The 16085-nt window shown below is 32.4% G+C and overlaps 1 protein-coding gene across 12 annotated transcripts in view; it reads right to left on the reverse strand.

Moving 5' to 3' along the window:
* Nucleotides 1–16085, reverse strand: part of LOC145256191 (1-phosphatidylinositol 4,5-bisphosphate phosphodiesterase beta-4-like) — a 521907-nt gene that overhangs the window by 19766 nt on the left and 486056 nt on the right. For all 12 annotated transcript variants that reach the window (XM_080114792.1, XM_080114794.1, XM_080114783.1 and 9 more), the window contains 5 exons: nucleotides 13117–13219; nucleotides 8976–9140; nucleotides 7365–7464; nucleotides 5314–5418; nucleotides 3404–3667 (listed from right to left, as the gene is read on the reverse strand). In XM_080114792.1, coding sequence (XP_079970918.1) covers nucleotides 3404–3667; nucleotides 5314–5418; nucleotides 7365–7464; nucleotides 8976–9140; nucleotides 13117–13219 — 737 coding nt within the window. The remainder of the gene's footprint in view (nucleotides 1–3403; nucleotides 3668–5313; nucleotides 5419–7364; nucleotides 7465–8975; nucleotides 9141–13116; nucleotides 13220–16085) is intronic.

Below are 16085 nucleotides of genomic sequence, written 5' to 3' on the forward strand. Positions count from 1 at the left end.
AATCTTCAAATGTTTGTGATTGAGTTAAATCTTCAAATATTTGTGATTTAGTTAAATCTTCAAATGTTTGTGATTGGGTTAAATCTTCAAATGTTTGTGATTGGGTTAAATCTTCAAATGTTTGTGATTGGGTTAAATCTTCAAATGTTTGTGATTGGGTTAAATCTTCAAATGTTTGTGATTGGGTTAAATCTTCAAATGTTTGTGATTGGGTTAAATCTTCAAATGTTTGTGATTGGGTTAAATCTTCAAATGTTTGTGATTGGGTTAAATCTTCAAATGTTTGTGATTGAGTTAAATCTTCAAATGTTTGTGATTGGGTTAAATCTTCAAATATTTGTGATTGGGTTAAATCTTCAAATATTTGTGATTGGGTTAAATCTTCAAATGTTGTGATTGGGTTAAATCTTCAAATGTTTGTGATTGGGTTAAATCTTCAAATGTTTGTGATTGGGTTAAATCTTCAAATGTTTGTGATTGGGTTAAATCTTCAAATGTTTGTGATTGAGTTAAATCTTCAAATGTTTGTGATTGAGTTAAATCTTCAAATGTTTGTGATTGAGTTAAATCTTCAAATGTTTGTGATTGGGTTAAATCTTCAAATGTTTGTGATTGGTTAAATCTTCAAATGTTTGTGATTGGGTTAAATCTTCAAATATTTGTGATTGGGGTAAATCTTCAAATGTTTGTGATTGGGTTAAATCTTCAAATGTTTGTGATTGGGTTAAATCTTCAAATGTTTGTGATTGGGTTAAATCTTCAAATGTTTGTGATTGGGTTAAATCTTCAAATGTTTGTGATTGGGTTAAATCTTCAAATGTTTGTGATTGGGTTAAATCTTCAAATGTTTGTGATTGGGTTAAATCTTCAAATGTTTGTGATTGGGTTATATCTTCAAATATTTGTGATTGGGTTAAATCTTCAAATGTTTGTGATTGGGTTAAATCTTCAAATGTTTGTGATTGGGTTAAATCTTCAAATGTTTGTGATTGGGTTAAATCTTCAAATGTTTGTGATTGGGTTAAATCTTCAAATGTTTGTGATTGAGTTAAATCTTCAATGTTTGTGATTGAGTTAAATCTTCAAATGTTTGTGATTGGGTTAAATCTTCAAATGTTTGTGATTGGGTTAAATCTTCAAATGTTTGTGATTGGGTTATATCTTAAAATATTTGTGATTGGGTTAAATCTTCAAATATTTGTGATTCGGTTAAATCTTCAAATATTTGTGATTGGGTTATATCTTCAAATATTTGTGATTGGGTTATATCTTCAAATATTTGTGATTGGGTTATATCTTCAAATATTTGTGATTCGGTTAAATCTTCAAATATTTGTGATTGGGTTATATCTTCAAATATTTGTGATTGGGTTATATCTTCAAATATTTGTGATTGGGTTAAATCTTCAAATGTTTGTGATTGGGTTATATCTTCAAATATTTGTGATTGGGTTAAATCTTCAAATATTTGTGATTGGGTTATATCTTCAAATGTTTATGATTGGGTTATATCTTCAAATATTTGTGATTGGGTTATATCTTCAAATATTTGTGATTGGGTTAAATCTTCAAATGTTTGTGATTGGGTTACATCTTCAAATATTTGTGATTGGGTTAAATCTTCAAATATTTGTGATTGGGTTATATCTTCAAATATTTGTGATTGGGTTATATCTTCAAATATTTGTGATTGGGTTATATCTTCAAATGTTTGTGATTGGGTTAAATCTTCAAATATTTGTGATTGCGTTATATCTTCAAATATTTGTGATTGGGTTAAATCTTCAAATATTTGTGATTGGGTTATATCTTCAAATATTTGTGATTGGGTTATATCTTCAAATATTTGTGATTGGGTTAAATCTTCAAATGTTTATGATTGGGTTATATCTTCAAATATTTGTGATTGCGTTATATCTTCAAATATTTGTGATTGGGTTAAATCTTCAAATATTTGTGATTGGGTTATATCTTCAAATATTTGTGATTGGGTTATATCTTCAAATATTTGTGATTGGGTTAAATCTTCAAATGTTTATGATTGGGTTATATCTTCAAATATTTGTGATTGGGTTATATCTTCAAATATTTGTGATTGGGTTATATCTTCAAATATTTGTGATTGGGTTAAATCTTCAAATGTTTGTGATTAGGTTATATCTTCAAATATTTGTGATTGGGTTAAATCTTCAAATATTTGTGATTGGGTTATATCTTCAAATATTTGTGATTGGGTTATATCTTCAAATATTTGTGATTGGGTTATATCTTCAAATATTTGTGATTGGGTTAAATCTTCAAATGTTTGTGATTGGGTTAAATCTTCAAATATTTGTGATTGGGCTAAATCTTCAAATATTTGTGATTGGGTTATATCTTCAAATATTTGTGATTGGGTTAAATCTTCAAATATTTGTGATTGGGTTAAATCTTCAAATGTTTGTGATTGGGTTAAATCTTCAAATGTTTGTGATTGGGATAAATCTTCAAATATCTGTGATTGGGTTAAGTCTTCAAATGTTTGTGATTGGGTTAAATCTTCAAATGTTTGTGATTGGGTTAAATCTTCAAATGTTTGTGATTGGGTTAAATCTTCAAATATTTGTGATTGGGTTAAATCTTCAAATATTTATTCATAGTGTTTTGTTTTGATGTTAATTATGCTCAAAAGCTGATAAGCTTTTGCAAGAATATTGTTTTAGTTATTTTAAAAAATTTTACAGATTTTCTTATAGACAGATATGGGAAGGAGGGGTTTGACATTCTTTCTGTCATTAGGAAACCATCTTTATCCGTAGGTTTATATCCTCCAACCACTCAGAATTATCAACTGCCTCTCTAGCCTTCAGATTGACAATACACTGCAACATATTCCGACTACTTATGTAAATGTCCGAAAGATGCTGAACAAAAAGCTGGGGTTTTATTTCTATATCACCAGTCCAAACTTTATTGTTAAGCCAGACTTAGGTTTAGCCTCACACTAAGAAGTTCTAACACTGTCACTGGTAACTCTAAAGAAAGAAAGAAGATTTAATAGTGGTGGTGGTGGTGGGAGGAGAGATAATGACAAAGTTGTTTGGTCTTCATCCTAGCATTACCTTTTCCTAAATACTAAGTTGGCTCTTCAGTTAACCTGATCTTTCATTTTATTTTATTTATTTTTTATTTATGTCATGTTAATCATTATTTTTCTCCATAAACCTTGACAGATTAGATGACTGATGTCTAACAGATAACAAGATAGACTGCGCTTTTGTTCAAACTGGTGTAGTTCATGACATATATTTAGTAGTGTAGTTCATCATATATATATATATTTTTTGATTTCCACTGATTTAAAAAATAAATCTTAAAAATCAAAACAAAAAAAGAAGAAAAAAAATTCCTGTAATTTAGTTACCTTCCTTTTTGGGCGGTGGTTGTGGGGAACTGACAGGGGTCTGCTTCAACTGCTTGAGAGTGTCTTTGGCTTGATCCTTAGTCGGTCCATTTGGTGTTTGGGGTGCAGGTTTGCTGGTCTCGACCGATGTCGTCTTGCTCTTACCCTTCGTCTCAGGCACATCTCCAATGTCATCCTCATCGATACCCATATCTTTCATCAATTGTGCTCGCTTGTCAGCCATGGACTGGAATTTTATGGGGGCAGACACAGCAGATACAAAATCTTGCAAAAAGAAAAGTAGAAAATGGATAAATTAGACTTGGACATTTGAGCTTAACCAAAAACAAGAATTGAAATGAAAAAGTCATTATGAAACGACTTTTATTTGTGTGCCACTATCCTCTTAAAGAACCAGAATAAGGTTGGAATAGACAAAGTGCTACCTAGGAATGTAGTATCTATTCTATTCCATTCCGGGCATTATCTCCTTCTTTGGTGGTGGTGGGGGAGTAGTATTTTATTGTTGTTTTTGTTGTTTTTAAAACTTACAGTGAATGATGACTGATTTTTTTAGGTATTTTAAAGAACTGGCCCACATCAGACAGTCTTCAAGGTTACCAATACTACAACCTAAAAGGTTATGGAAAAAAAATTACATTCCAAAAATTTTAATTCAGAAATTTATATTCTTATAAAATGAGGCATTTTACACTTGTTCAAAATTATAAGACCAGGGGTATAAATTCTATAAAATTGTACAAAAAGTGTATGAAAACATTCAACAACTAAATTTAATGAGTTTTACCACCACTGGTTTTGATGACTTCACAAATTCTTTCGCTGTGACAAACCTTGTTTATGGGAATCTAGAATTCAAGCATGCTCAACTTCGGTAAGTTTGCTTGCTTTAGCCATGGTGAATGCTTTATACAATAATTGCTAATATGTAACTGAACTAAAAAACAATTTATACCCATGGTCTTATGATTTTTTTATAAAAATTAAAATTTCTGAATTAACTGTTTGGAATGTAGTTTTTTTTCATTATCTTTTAGGTTGTGGGTCCTGGATATGACCTTGAACTATATCCAGTGGTGAGGCCCCAGCTTGTGGGCTTTGGGGAGTGTGGAGCCACCCTTTAATTACCATTGCTTCCAGGTCCACTCTGACCCGGAGTGGTAGTACCTGTTAGGGTTCCAACTATGGGTTAAATAGAAACCACCATGAAAACAACAAATATATTCTATTAAAAAAAATTTTTCTTCAAAATCTTTGGATTCGGCATTAAATAACCCGAAAAGGGTTGATATGCCGTAAAACAAAAACAACCAACCAACTTTTAGGTTGTAGTATTGGTAACTTTAAGTGGGAAATGTTAAAATCTATCCTTAAAAAAGTTTATTTTTAAAGATTTTCATGTTGTCTTAAATTTTTGATCGTGTGTGTGTGTGTGTGTGTGTGTGTGTGTGTGTGTGTGTGTGTGCGTGTGCGTGTGTGTGTGCGTGTGTGTGTGTGTGTGTGATTATGAAACAGTGGACCTTGCTTGCTTCCACAATCAGGTGATTCTATCATTTAAAAATGGGATGAGAGGTGAATTTATATATATATATATGCATATGGCATGGCTCAGAGGTTAACGAATGAAGGTGGAGAGTTGTATGTTTTGGTTTTGATTCTAGCTGATAGCACCCAAGTCATCTATATATATATTTTTGTTAGTTTTGGCCTCACTACTATATATTAGGTTTAATATAATAATCCATAGAGAATTGGCTATATAATAATAAATATGTAATGGCAGGGCAACACAAGGTGGCCAGCTAGTATATATATATATATATATATATATATATATATATATATATTTATATATATATATATATATATATATATATGATTGCAGATTTGAGATTTGTATATTGGTTTACCTTCAAATCCTTCTGGAACATAAGTCTTCAAAATAATTCTACAGAAAACTGTCGGGAGTGACAATGGAAAATTCCCTTCTGTTCGTAGTGATATGTGTCTATAACCTAAAAGCAAAAAACAAAAAAATATCAGCATCAACATGATTTTACCATCAAAAACTTTAATGTTATCTTGAAAAATAAAAAACTTCAAGTTTTAATTATGAAAATAAATTTGTAAAATTTTTTAAATTTCGATATTTATTTTTTTAATGTCTATATTCATTCATTCAAGTGGTGTACATGCATTGGCGGCTATGACTCTGCATCTCTCTCCCTTTAGGCATTCATAAATTCATTGTTGCTCATCATTCAGAACCACATTCGCGCTGTTCTGCAAAAGTGTTTGATGTATTGCTATAGGTTTCTTTTCAGTTGTACAAGTAGTAGGTTGCAGTTTTTTTCTGTCTGAGCAGTGTCAATATTGGCCGATTCTCCTGACTAGTATACCCAAAAGAGTCTTCTGCCCAGCACAACGAAAACCATGAAACCATGAAAAGAATTATTTCTGATTGCTTTTATCTTACATCAATAACCTGTTTCCATTACCCTGATCGGGAGGGAGGTGGAGTGAGTTCTTAACCTTGCTCAAGGGTCTCCCACAGACTAGCGGAGAGAAGGAGAAGCCTTACTCTTCCTTTGACATTAGTGCTGTTCTGCACTTCTTTAGAGTATTTAGTATTCTCAAATAGTCACCCATCTGGTACTGGCCAGGCTCATTGTTGTTTAACTTTGGTGATACATTTATAAAAAAAAAAATTTTTTATTTGATTTTTATAAAACGTAACAGACCGACTAAGAGAGCACAAAGATGGTCATAAATTTGAAATGGATACATCTAAAAATAGCTCAAAGAGAAATTCGTAGAAATCTGTAGAAAAAAAAGTGAAAGAAAAAAAATGTATCATAGATTTTATTCTCTTTGGAAGTGGTTGTGCTGAAACATTCAGTGGAAGTGGTTGTGCTGAAACATTCAGTGGAAGTGGTTGGGCTGAAACATTCAGACAGGTGATCTCAATTTGCTAAGTTTGAATCATGTTGGTTGATTTGCACCAGAGTTACAGAAAAAAAGGTTTTTAAAGGATTCAGAGTTAGTTTATAAGAATGCTAGGAGTCGGCTTTTTTAATCCATGAAATATCAAGTCACAACATTTGAAGACATTAAAATAAGTGCCATAGTTAGAGTGAGAAGTTTTGGAATTCTATGAATTGGAATTTTTTAAAACATCATGTCAAGCTTTATAATGTCTGACTCCACAATCCTGCTTAGCACCATGTCCACTTATGGATGTTGGCAACCTTCACATGGTCTCTTCTGTAAATATCTAAATCTAGGATTAATTGCAGAAAATATTTTTTTTTTCACTGTTTTTTCATCCCAAGCAAGGCATTGTGTCACTAAGTCATTAGAGGATACTATTTGGGACCAGATTTGAAGGTATAATATGTAGGGAGTTGGGCAGCAAGATATCTGTTCACATTACACTTGAATTTCTGCATGTCTGTACAGTCAGGGAAGCAGGGGCTCAGAAGGGAATTTCAAAGTCTAGCAGTTTGAGAGAAAAAGCTATTTGAGTAGAAGCTTTACAGCATCTAGGGACCTCTACAGTGTAGGGGTGGGATTTTGCTGCTTGTTGAGTTTGTTGGGGGTATTTACGTCAAGGGGGTATTAGTGCTTTGAATTTATCCAAGCACTTACCGTTAAAATACTTATAAAATAAGCACAGGGATACCATATTTCGGCAATAGGACAGAGGTTGGAGTTTGGTTGACAGTGCAGGACCTGTTAGGTTGGTGACTTTTTTTAACCCTATCTAAGAGCGATAGACCAGTGGCAGATCCACCAGCCCAGATGTGACAAATTTACTCCATACATGGGCGAATAGTGGCTTTGTAGAGATACAGGATACTCTTAGGTATGCCAACAAGCTTGGCAAAAAACCTTGTTTCATGCTAATTTATATGAATGTACTTTTATTATATAATATATATTTCCTGTGAGTATTACTTACCAGCCTGTAAGCCATCGAGTGGTAAGATTCTTTGTCCAATTAATTTACCAGTGTCTTCATAAACAGCAATCCGTAACACAGCCAAATCGGGAAGGACAACCTGTGTAAACAAAAACAAATATCAAGAATATAACAAGTCGACATAACCATAATGGTTATATCAATTATAACTATTAATTATACTTTGATTACATTTGAAAATTGATAAGCTGTGACTTATCTGTGAAGCCATTCATCTTGGAAAGAGAGAGAGAGAGGCAGTAACCTTTCATCCTCTCTCTATGAATTTTGATACTCTTATAACTTATCAGTATATTTTTTTCTAGCTAGGTAAGATAGATTTTCAATTAAATTACCACCCTTGAAAATTAATGAACACGATATTATATCCATTATATTAAATCCATTTTTTAATAAATTTTTATTAATATTGCTAAAACTAATGCATGCATATGTGAGAAATAGGACAATAAATTACAAATAAATAATACTAAACATTAATTTATTATAAACAAATTTTAAAATAATTATGCAAATTAGGTATACAAATAGCTCTCTAAGGCATTTTGTCTGTACTATATATATATATAAATTAACTAAAATTTTGTAATATGTACAGGGTGTTTCAAAAGTCTTGGGAACATTACAACATATTTAAAATCGTTATGTTCCCAAGACTTTTGAAACACCCTGTACTTTCAGATTACATCTTGTATAATACTGTAAAATTAAAGCCCATATAAATATTAGTATCAATATTTATAAGACAATCCCAATCAGATAAAGAAGCTCAATATACAAGATAAAGCAATATTATAAAAGAAAATTTGGAATTAAAAATGTATTATTTGATAAGGAATACAAAAATATGAATTTCCTTATTCCATGGGTTTTCAATAAATAGCTTATATCATCAAAGGGAATGTTTGAGAGACTCATAAATTTTGTTATTTAGCACATATATTGAAAAACTAAAAGCTTATATGAAAAACCTAAACAAAACCAAGATTAAAAAAGGTTATTCCATGATGTCTTGGATTCTTTATGGCTTTTCATATAACCTTTTAATTTTTTAAAATATGTGCTAAAATTTTCCCCACTCTAAATAGGAGATTTCATAACTCAATTAGTAAAGTACTGGATGTCACCAACTACTAGGGTCTGTGTTTCGAAGCCTGCTCTGCCTGGTCACTTTGACATATTATAAAGATAACAAAACAGGTGTTTGCTGTGGATATTTTTATAGAATTATACAACTGAACAATGAAAACTTTATATGTTCATCAACATTTCGTCATTATTCAAAGACTTTCACAGGATGATTTGATAAAAATGAAATATCAACAAACATATAAACAATTTTCAGTTTTCCAAAATACATATATATCAATGATAAGTTGACCAATATAGACCTCACCCTTGCCTTACAAGCTCCTAGCACATTTTTAGAGTAAACATATCTCAACAAATGCAAAACGTGTTCATTATTATTTGATTATCAAACAAAGAACCACATGGTTCTTAAAATCAAATTTTAGTTTTATTAAGCGTGAGAGTTAATCATTTGCATAAGCTAAAATAAACTTTTAAAATCAATACTGAGTTGCTTACCTTTCGGAAAACAAATGGTTCATCATTATAAATTGGATTGAGACCATTGTTAGGGACGATTCTTGTCCTAAATTCTTTACGGATCGTATCTGTAGGCAAACCATACATATCCACTTCAACATACGTACCGATTTTCTTATCGGATAAAAACTGACCTGATATGACCTGAAAACAATAACAAAAGACATTATGAACAGAAGAAGAGTAAATATTAACAAAATTTTTTTTAAAGATCTCGTAGGCATGAGCATAAACCCAGATGCTTTTGGTATATGAATCATGTTCACAAACAAGTTTTCGTCAGATCACCAAAGTTCAGTGACATTGAGCTTGGCCAGTACCAAATGTATTTGGAAATACTAGGCATTGTATATATTGTGAGATGTTGACTTGCACAGTTCTAGGATACTCTTGGGCAAGGTGTAGCATCTGTTAGCCTCCCTCTGATATGCTGGAGAGTTACTACATAGAAAGTAAATATTTTTGTTTTACATCAGTCACCTGTTTCCATTACCCTGATCATGGGGAAGGGGGGGGGGAGAAGTGGGTTCTAGACCTTGCCCAAGGGTCTCCCACAGACTAGCGGACAGAAGGAGATGCCTTACTCTTCCTTTGACATTAGTACTGTCCTGCCACCCTATATAGCATCTAGTATTCCAAAATAGTCACTCATCTGGTACTGGCCAAGCTCATTGTTGTTTAACTTTGGTGATACATTTATAAAAAAAGAAAGTGAGACTTCATTGAAAAACGAAACTAGATAGAGGGAGCCAGTTTACCCTGTATACCAATTTTCTAGTGTCAGTTGTCAGTCTACATAATACATATATGACTGACCGGATAGAGTTCTTACATGTAGGCATAAACAATAGTGCATAAACTTAATTTACATGACCCATGCACAGATTCCAGAGAGTTTTTCCACATGCTAAAGAACAAAACTCCAACACTTATCATTGTCTGAAGCTAGTCTTTTATCTGTCAGGAGTGATATACTAATATCAACCCTTGTTTGATCAGCAAACCTTTTTTATGATAGTTGTTTTGATATTTCTTAAATTAAATCTTCTTGGTGATGTATGATTGTGTAGCCAGAAACCACATCCAAACAATGTTAATTTCTTGTTATTGATAATTCAGTTAATAATAAGCCTCATTTTGATATCTGGTAAATTTATTCAAAGTTCTTAAATATTTCTTTTTAAAAATATTGAGTCTCGTGTTTTGCCATCTTCATGTTTCACTTGCATAAACAACAATACAAACTATCCTTGATGCGTTGGATTTTTCTGTTTTATCGTCTTTTACTTCTTTCTCTTTTACTTATTCTACAATGGTAGTTGACAGTGAAAGGAATGCCAAGTCAGAAGCCAAAACTATTTACACTTAGAAATTCATTGTGTATTACATCCCTGAGGCCCACACTTATGCAAATAAGTACGGGCTATGCTTTTGATCCAGTTGTGCATGTGCAGGGTTATTTCTGTGTCCGTGCCATGATACTCACCTTGTCACACATTGTCTACACTCCTCTCCTTTGATCCCTGATCACAGTATAGACATGATTGCATTGGTAATCTCCAGTGTGTGCTTCATCGCAAGAGTGGTGCTGAGGTTTATCCATTTTGTGTTGTCTGTCAGCCAAGCAATGTGATATACCCAGTGTCATCTGAAGTGTCTCTTCATCTGTTCCACCATTTGTCTGGGGTCGTCTTATCCACCTGCAGATTGACCATTGTTGCTTCTCTGTTGGTCATCATCTTTCCATCAATGGTCAGCATCTCTGTTGTGTCCATTCAGTGAACTACAAACCAAACTCCTCATACCCTGAATCAATCAATGTTTTGCATCACTCTGTTGGGTTGGTTTTCATTTTACTTCGGATGAGAGTGGTGCTAGCATCTTATGCCTTCTCCATTTTTCCAAACATTTTGACACTCCTCCTTGTTGGCTGACTTATGGTGCTACCTCAGTCATTCAAAATGGCAGTGTTTAGCTAAATGATTGGGCCCTGAGCAATTAAAACAAGGCAGCAAGTACTTTGGTTTAGATAAAGGCAATTTTCTGTGTGATCAGTCGATGATGGCAGCAACACTTTCATTATTCACAATGGCCCTTGTTCGACTGAGCATGCTTTCTGTCTGGATGTAATCAATGTTGCGGATGCATGCAACAACTCCAGGGTAAATGCAGGCAGTAAGGCCATGAATGCATGGAGACTCTTCTGAACAGGCTTGAGAGTTTTGTCAATGCTGTGTTGATCTCATCTATTGATTCATCCAAGAACTGCTTGTATGCCTCACTTGGATTAAGTGCAAAGGCCCTGCACATCTTTTATTCATGTCACATTAATCTTATCTGTGTTATATAGCTTCATTATTATTATTCTTATTATTTTTGTTGTTGGTGTTATTGTTGTTATTATTGTTCGTTGTTAGGAAGTCTTATTAAAAGTGAGTCTTAGAGAGTCTTATTAAGAGAGATGTTGCGTTCTGTGTTCGTATTATGAAGAGATTCATATATATAAAATGTTCATACTTAGCAGTGTAGAAGCTCTTTGAGTGAGGAGACAGTGTTGAGACAGTCTTAGTGTTCACATTGTAGATATAAGATGTAGAGACATTGTGTATTTGAAGACATTTTAAAACACAGGATATATAAGACATATAATGACAAGTTCACTTTACCTTTTGGTAGAATTACAACACAAAGACGACGTTTATAAAAACACATGACGCGTTTATTTCCATGGACTGGTCGGTGGTTTTCTTAGTCAGGAATTCAAAGTTTTACATTCTATGTTTCAAAGGTGACCGTCTCGCTTCCAGATGTTCGACTGTCCATCTCTCGACTCCAGACTGTCGTCTCTCGTCCTCACACTCTCTCTGCCTAACTCTAAAGTTTCTAACTATATCAAGAACTTCCCATTTTCCATGACGTCATACACATGTTAAAACATGTGTCTTCTTTCACGTGTTCTGGAAATGCGTGTCCAATACATTTTCCTTTGTTTACAAAAGGAATTTTAACCTATATTTCCAGTAACCTATATTTCCAATATGTTAAAAACATGTTTATTAAATTATCCTATAGTTGCATTCCTCATTCAATTTCATAACAGAATTGACAAATGCACATTCCTTTTCTTAAAACTATTTTATCTCTAAGCTAAACAATGGTGTTTTTACATTCCATTTTCTAATTCTCTCTCGCAATCTATTTCTAAACCTAAATTACGAGGTTCGAATTTCATCTATTCTATTTCATTTTTACATTTAACTAAATCTCTCTATTTTTATACTTACATGAAAAGGGTCAGCCCTTATCATGTAACATCTGCATTTGACAGTTGCTGGTAAATGTTGAAGGTCCCTCCAGCTAGTCACAAAGGAATTACTTGACTCTGTCAACTCTCAATAGTTTGAAAATCGGGTCCATTTTTTCCAACCAGTTTACAATAAATGTTGCTCCATGAATATTCCAGTGCAAGTTTTAGGTCTCACCTTCCCTCAACCACAATGCTGAAATAGTTTCTGCTGGATTCTTCTATTCCATTGTCTCTTACTTCTTCCTCATCTACAATAGCAGTCAACACCGAAACGAATTACATGCATGGATCTACCTGATTCAGCAACCAATACTGTCAATACCTAGAAATTCACCATGTTTTATGCCCCGAAGTCCAATCGTACGCATGTAGCGTCACAAAATTCGCCTTGGCACACATTGTCTACAAATGAATTATAGTCTTAACTTAAAATGCATAAATTTAACATTCCTGCTCCATATCTTTTAGACATCTACTAATGTCAAATAAATAAATAAAAATGGTTGATTTAGTTATTTTGCAGCATATGAATTCTTTTGGGGTTATTTAATGCTATTTAATCTGGTCATTTTGGTACTAGTTTTTGTCTTCAAATATTTATTTTTTGTTTTTGTTGCATGACATATCCATTTCTTACATGTTACTTTATGTGAAGCATTATTTTTAGCTGAAAAACATATTAGCACTTACAAAAGCAGACATGGGCCATTGTATACAGATCTTAGATTTATTATAATATATAATATACATGACTCAATTTACAATCAATCTTTGTTTTCTTTTTGTAAATGACTAAGCCAATCAATAACTCACCTCAACAGAACAATGGCCAGCAATTACACCATCGACTGGACTCTCAGAAAATGGATCAAAAGTCCGATCTGGTCTCCTCATGAAATCAGGTTTTAATAAGTATCTAAATAGAAACAAAAGTGAATGAAAATAACATGCTTAGTTGAACATTTATTTTATGTTTATATATATATATATATATATATAGTTAGAAAAAAGAAACGCAGCACAACTTGTTAGCCCTTTCTCATAATTATCACACCCTGACAGGGACAGCAAGGATCATCAAATAAGTTTAGAAGTGTTTTAATTGGAGAATGAGAGCATTCATGTTCTTACAGGATTGATTCTTGCTCTGCATAGAGGTCTCCTACTCAAGATTTGCTACAGAAATTACTCTATCCTTTATGGATGCAACACACCCTCTCTCTCTCTCTCTCTCTCTCTCTCTCTCTCTATATATATATATATATATATATATATATATATAGTGATTGTTGGAGAGCTATTGGCTACACATTAGCAAACGTGTTTCAATGACCCCATAGCAGGGAAAATCACCTCATCAGGCCAAAAACCATCCATGGATGGTTTTTGGCCTGATGAGGTGATTTTGCTCTCCAACAATCAATATATTGCTCTGTTTCATGCATTGAGCACTCTTTGGAATGACATATTGTGTTGTTGTTATGAGTTACTTGAAAAATTCTACCAACAGTATAATATATATATATATATATATATATATATATATATATATATATATATATATATAATGCAGTCTTGTAGGAAACACAGTTGGGTACAAGACAGGGAAGTAAAAGGATGCTAATGTGGTGTAAAGTTCCCAAATTTTTCAAGAGGAAGAAAAAGAAATATGTGCAATCACATGGTGTAGGTGTTTATGTTTATGCTGAAAGTCGGAAGTTAGGATTGGAGTTATGCACTCATACTGGTTCACATTCTATTTAAAATATGTACACGTGCGATCTGTATTGTTTAATCATGTTATCTACTTTTGTAACTGTTATAGTTATATAATTTTCTTTTTATTTACTTATTTATACATATTATTTATTGTTTGTCAAGGACGTGATAGTAGTTAATTAGGGATTTATATGGATGGGTCGTAATCCATTTATTTCTTCTATATACCATACTATTACACGTTAATTATCTTATATTGAGTGGTCTTGCTACTGCGTGTTACAAGTCCTGCATAAATGTCGGATGCAATTTTGTGTGTCTGCTTATATTACAGTAAATGTGTCACTAAATATTAGGAATGTATGATAAATATGTTTGTTATTCCAAAGTTGTATATGTCTGTTAATAGTGTTGTTAGAGTTCACATAGTTATAAAAAGAATATTGCAATTGAGCCCTGTTCTGTGGTTTATTTGGGGTAGAATTTTTTTTATTAAAGTAGAAAAGTATCTTGCTGAACTCGGGAATCTTTCTGTCAAACTTAGGAATCCATGCGGATTTTCAAAGAAAACCCTTTATTTAATCCACAAAGGTCCACAAGAACTCATGATGAAATGGATAAAATACTAAGTAACATTCAGTTCCAAGTGACACTCTTCTGAAGGTTGAAGGTTCAATCTTCAGTACAGGTGATACTACAAGTACAGTCGTGAATTACTTAATAATTCTAACTGGTCATGGCTAACAGAACAAGAGCATATGACCACGTGAATTAAATAATGTTCAAAATTCCATACAGATTCACGAGTCTAACAAGATATACCTCAAGAAAATTGGAACTTATATTGGCATTGTGAAAATTACACTCAAGATCAGAACTGTAGTCTGAATAACCAAATACAAATTCCTAATCCTTGCCTCAAAAAGCAAGAAAACTAAAACTATTCTACCTTGTTAGTTTTCTCATATAAATATCATAAATGATCCCTCATTTTGTGGCCACAAAATTTAAGTGCATAAGCAAGTGTTTATTAAATTTTATTGTTATGTTGGAGCTTATTTTGGTATTGCAAAACTTACCCTGAACTGAAAAGATTAGGAGGTTAAAAAGGACTTTTGCTGATTCTTGGTTAATATTAGCATCATCTCTAGACCACCTAGGATGTTGGCAGACTGATAAAGTTCAATTGTTGCAAGTTATTTGTAAAATGTCAGAATACATTGTGAGGACAGAATAGACCCTTATTCTTTTGCCCCTCTCCCTCTTTTGCTCCCTCCTACTTTTACCCCTTCTTTTTTATGATATTCTTATTAATATTTTTTGTGTATGCCCAGATATTCCCCTCCCCAAGAAAAAAAAGAAAGAAAGAAAAATTTATATGAGGTAAGTATCTTTGACAGACAGAAAATATTGTACAGTAAAAACTATGTAAATTGATCAAGTAGTTTTATTTTTAAATAAGAAAATCAAATCTTATGGCTAAACAATACACAATGATCTAACAGTACCATCTTGAAAAGTGTCTGAAGCAATAAGGGAGATAACTCTAAATTATTCAAATTTTTACAAATATTTAAAAAGTCCTAATTAACATAGAGAGAGAAGGCATTGCAAAAACTCAAATTTGCTTATAAATGATTTTTTTATAAAAATTTAAAAATTCACATGACTTTTTGTGAATGATATTTTCTTTCCATTATGGGTAGGTACATCATAAAGATTTTTCTTTATTTGTTTTCCGGGGGGGGGGGGCACTTTTTTTATTTCTTTCATTGTGTTATTTTATACAAGGACTCAAATGTAAAAATTAATTTTTTTTTTTTTTATTTAGAGTTTAGAAGCACAAAGAATAATTATATTGATGCCTGCATTACAAAGAATTCAGATCACAAATGTTGTTCAAATTGAGAGATCAAAGATTTCAAATTCAGTTTTGAACATTCATTATGATCATTATTATTAATATTATTACTATTATCATTGTTGTTGTGTGTTGTTCTAGATATATCTAATCCCAGTTAGTTTTGACATTCAATAGTGGTACATGCATCATTGTTTTAAGA

Source organism: Euprymna scolopes, chromosome 32, assembly GCF_053919585.1.
Source record: "Euprymna scolopes isolate OS-2025 chromosome 32, ASM5391958v1, whole genome shotgun sequence".
Classification (NCBI taxonomy): Eukaryota; Metazoa; Mollusca; class Cephalopoda; order Sepiida; family Sepiolidae; genus Euprymna; species Euprymna scolopes.